General features: G+C 34.0%; 2 protein-coding genes across 2 annotated transcripts; one reads left to right on the top strand and one right to left on the bottom strand.

Moving 5' to 3' along the window:
• Positions 1-966: 966 nt before the first annotated feature.
• Positions 967-2,293, top strand: LOC111883694 (cytochrome c oxidase subunit 6b-3). The gene is made up of 4 exons (XM_023880017.3): positions 967-1,101; positions 1,728-1,816; positions 1,920-2,001; positions 2,090-2,293. The coding sequence occupies exons 1-4, from the start codon at positions 1,093-1,095 to the stop codon at positions 2,141-2,143; spliced, it is 234 nt and encodes a 77-aa protein (XP_023735785.1). The 5' UTR covers positions 967-1,092; the 3' UTR covers positions 2,144-2,293.
• A 781-nt stretch (positions 2,294-3,074) lies between these two features.
• Positions 3,075-4,320, bottom strand: LOC111883693 (60S ribosomal protein L44). The gene is made up of 4 exons (XM_023880016.3): positions 4,169-4,320; positions 3,555-3,734; positions 3,413-3,487; positions 3,075-3,292 (listed from the first exon to the last, which is right to left on the bottom strand). Exons 1-4 carry the CDS (start codon positions 4,169-4,171, stop codon positions 3,233-3,235), a joined length of 318 nt encoding a protein of 105 aa, XP_023735784.1. The 5' UTR covers positions 4,172-4,320; the 3' UTR covers positions 3,075-3,232.
• Between the last annotated feature and the right edge of the window lie 518 nt (positions 4,321-4,838).

Below are 4,838 nucleotides of genomic sequence, written 5' to 3'. Positions count from 1 at the left end.
ATCATGTCTCTGGTTCGTCTGGCTTTGGCCTTGGAGGATATCATCAATCCTGGCTCTCATCCCTTGGATTTCAGTCCCATGTGATTGGAGCTGAACTTGCATCAACCCCACCTGTTCCTCCACCTTCTTCACGGCTGTTGCTTCCTTGGAAGCTCCTCCCATGGAATTGGGTTGGTGCTCTGATACCAGATGATAGCTTATACTTGCAATATACTAGAAATCACACAAAAAATAGAAAAGGATAGGTTCCCACAATTATAGAGGTGGGTGATCTCCCGAGTTCAAAGAGAACTTTTCATTAATTTCAACATACCCAAAACAAGGAAACATCAGGACTTATATAAGAAGCCTGGAACAAAAGACAAAGTACTGACACTACCCTCCCCTGGATGAATCTTCCATTCCACTACCACAATCGTGGGGAGAGCATAACAAAATAAAAAGCAATAACAACTTTTGATAACAGATAAAAAGACCACCGGGACAAGTACTTAATGGATTGGATTGGATTTGGGCCTGTTTCTCCTCTTGCTGTAGACAAATGTGTCGTTGGGCCTATCAATTGTTTCTTTTGGTTTATTGTTACTTCAACACAAGAACATGCATAAGAATGTTATATACAAAATTGAATTGGTTTTTGTGGGTATGGGAGCCGAACACCCAAAACCGGTACCAAAAACAAAATACATGTAGTGGGCCGGTCTTCAGTTCTTGGATTGGGTTAATTTTGGTTGCAAGCCGGTGGACTGGGTTTAGAACCAGGCTCATCCCTAATCCCGATAAAAATCATGGCATTTTTCCTAAATATTCTTTAGATATTTAAGAAATATTGTAATTGTAATATACAAAACACGATCACAAGGGGGTGTATAGGTTGGATTGTCGAACTATAAGCAACTTCAAAGGGTCTCTTTTGTAAATATTTAAATTGTAGGATTCTCAAAGACATAAAACATTAGTAGATGGGTCTAATTGTAACTATTTTCTGTATTTGAACATTGGTTCGCTTTTGGCTTCCCTTCTCAAACGCTTGAAACGTTCTCCATTTTCCGTGCGCTTGCTTCGAAAGCTTCGTGTTCTCGTTTCCCAACTATGGCTGAGGTATCATATGATGGAAGTTTTTTAAACCTAGATTTTTGGTTATGATATATCGTTTCATTTTTTCGTTTTCATTCTCGCATATATGTTTGGTTTTTCGATTCAGACATTGATCGATGAATCTTCAATCTCCTTAGCCTCGCCGTTCGTTTTGTAGGATCTATAGGTTCTTCGATTTGATTCAATTCATTCACGATTCTATACGATTAGGGTTTCAACTTTACATTATATTATGTGCATCCGGTTTCGAAATTATCAAAATGTAAATTCAGTCATATAGGATTAATTGATTTGGAATAATAAAATACAACCGGATAATAAGAATTCGAGATATCAGGTCTCAGGAGTTTCTGTTGTCATTTCGTTGAAAATTCATCATTCTATTACTGCATTACACCATTCTGTGCTATTTATTGCAATTTGCCCTAATTTTCAAAAGCCTAATTTGCTTGCTTCCATATTCTTTTCTGTATGTATCACAACACTACAAAACTTTGTCGTCGAATCTATTGTCTGCTGAATGTCCCAAATCTCATTGATGTGAAACCACCATTCTTGTTTCATGATTGTTTTGAATGACCAAATATCAACTAAATTTGTGTAATTTGTCTTTCGATCTTTGGATTCAGATTGAACTGAAGACTGCACCAGGTGACTATCGTTTCCCAACAACAAATCAAAGCAGACACTGTTTCACACGCTACATAGAGTTCCACAGGTATGTTCTTAGGATTAAATTATTGATTGACAATTCATGAACAAGTGTGTTTTTCATTTGATAGACATCAAGATTTGCTCTGATTATTTTTATGATGACACAGATGTGTAGCAGCTAAGGGTGATGGAGCTGGAGAATGTGAAAAGTTTGCTAAATACTATCGTTCTCTTTGCCCTGCTGAATGGGTGAGTTGCTTATTAATTCTATTTTGATTGTTTTGGTTCTTGTAATATGTTACTTTAGATTGTTGTTATTACAATGGTTGAATTGCAGGTTGACAGGTGGAATGAGCAGAGGGAAAATGGGGTTTTCCCGGGCCCTTTGTAATTTGATCCACATTTGAAGTGATTGATTGTTTGTTTGTGATGAGATTGGTTGGGTAATAAAAGTTGTTTGTTTTCAAGCCTTGGAATTCTATATGCTATTGCAACATTTTTTTATTTTTGGTAATTTTGAATGCATTTGTGTTATTGTTTAGTTTACTTTGGTAGGGTGGTTGGACACAATACAACAAGTTTGTATGTAGTGTTTCACATTTGGATGTGACAAAAATTGCAATTTTAACAATCCTGTCTTTATGTTGTGGGTAACATTATCATCGACAATTCATTCCTTGTGGATCATAGATGCCATGTACTTGAAACTCTTCGTTGGTTATAATACATCCTCACTGATACACACTTTTGTTCATTCTTCATTTAGCTTCATGCTAAGATTACACCAAAGATATTTGTCTTAGCTATGTTGATATATACCCCTTTATCTTCGAATGACACCTTCAATAAAGCTAAATGAAGAATGATATCGTTATCAAAAATAATAGACCATGGCACCCCTCCCTTGATCTCGCAAAAGATGTCCCTGATGGAGCCCAACTTTTATTAAGAAATACTTTTTCCAACTCGATCATCACATCAACGTCAATCATCATGGTCCTCTCACAGCATAGCAACTTGATGTCAAAGATAAATTTGAATACACTACAACTTCTTTTAATATTTTTGCTATAACAATTAAAACAAGGTACATATTAATTCCCAGATTTTTAAATTTCCACACTATAACCACATCCTACAAATCAAAATCAAAAGCTTTAGTTAAAATAACAAAAGTTAGTATACTTAATTATTTACTTTATGCATTTTAATCAAACAAAAGCCTCATGACATTACAATAATCTTAAGACAATTTGAAACTTATTCTAAAGAAATTAACATAACACATATCTAGAAATGAAACAAACCACATGCAAGTTGACACTCAAAAAAAAAACTAACTTTCAATTCAAGCCAAGTATCTCAAAACCAAAAAAAAAAAAAAAAGAAAAGAAAAGTCACTTAAATTGTAGAATTTCAACAACTTTAAACCAAAACAATAATATAAATAGCTGAAACTAAAACTACATTTAATAACAGCTCAGAAGAGAGAAGTTCCCTTGCCCTTCTTGTCTCCACCAATTTCAAAATGCTTGCACCTCTGCACAAAAATAACAATATAACCAAAATCACCCATTAACTCATTTTTTAACTGAAAGTTCATTAATTCATTATGTCAAAAAAAATGTTTAAATAAAAGATTTTCAAGGAAGGTAATAACCTTAATTGGGTGCTGTGAGACATGCTTGCAACCTTGGCATTGCAACCTTAGCACAATCTTCTTTGTGGTTTTTGCCTGATTATATATACATTATGTGAATGAGGTGAAAAAGAAAAGGTTAAAAAAGTAATTTTTGTTTTACCTTCTTGTGAAAGACAGGCTTTGTTTGACCACCATAACCAGATTGCTTCCTGTCATAACGACGTTTTCCTTGAGCAGCTAAGCTATCTTTCCCCTTCTTGTACTGTGTCACCTTATGCAATGTATGCTTTCTGCAATCTTTATTCTTGCAGTATGTCTTCTTTGTCTTAGGAACGTTAACCTTGAAATCAAATCAATATATATATATATATATATATATGATTAAATTATTGTAAGTTGAATAAACAAGCTAATGGAATCGTATTGAGATACAAGGATCGAATTAGAAAACCTATTTGATTCTTAGAACAAAATAACTGCGTTTAACTGAAAAGAAAACGCAATCGAAGTATAGAAAATACATAAGGATGCTATAGTTGAATTGACGTGCGATTATACAAACATCGAGCAACAGTAAGGATCTAGAGTTCAAATGAATAGTTGGAAATTCGTGTGTAAAATTATAACCAGGGATTATTGAAGTTAGAGATCCAAATGCAGAAAATACAAGATTATGACGAAATTTCTAGTTTTCGGAACTACATACTCCACAAAATTGAAACGAAAAGAGAAATTAGGGAATGAATTAACAAGAAAAGAGATTGGAGTCGATACCATGGCTGAAGAGCTCCTGAAAGACGAACGGCAGAAAGATTGGAATGACAGCCGCAAAATGCTATTAGGGTTTCTCTGATGCCTAGTGTTTGTTTTAAGGCTCCCATCATGGACGTGGACAATTGGACATGGACATTGTTAGGGTTTTCATTTGGAGCCCAATTTGATATCCGTATTTGGTACACAGCCCATTTTAATTGTGGGGAATTCGGGTCCAAGTCCAAATAGACAATAGGAGGAATTTTCAAATAAAAAAAAAAAAGAATTCAAACAAATGTTAACTTCAAAAAACAACGAAAAACAGTTTTGGGATTTCCATGTCAAGTCTAAAATTCATGTTTTGTCATAAAAACAGTTTTATCGGGTTTTGAAGTTCATGTTCCTTTTTGGAAGGAGAATCGTAAACATAGAAATTAGTTTAGAGTATATTTATGTGTACCTTTTTTTTTTCTATTATTTACATACATAGTTTTGTTATAAACGCAAAAACACTCAAAATGTATTTTTTGGAATGGTAGAATGGAATTAAAAACAAACTACAAAAATTACAAAGTATAAGCAATGCAAGGTTTCATAGATGAACCCCAAGTTCATCTTACATTTCTTCCTCCTATTACACATCCAAAAACAGTCTACCTATAATATCATTAAAAATAATGGATTTCTTAGG

This window comes from Lactuca sativa, chromosome 5 (assembly GCF_002870075.4).
Source record: "Lactuca sativa cultivar Salinas chromosome 5, Lsat_Salinas_v11, whole genome shotgun sequence".
Lineage (NCBI taxonomy): Eukaryota > Viridiplantae > Streptophyta > Magnoliopsida > Asterales > Asteraceae > Lactuca > Lactuca sativa.
This window is presented reverse-complemented; position numbering and strand designations above follow the sequence as displayed.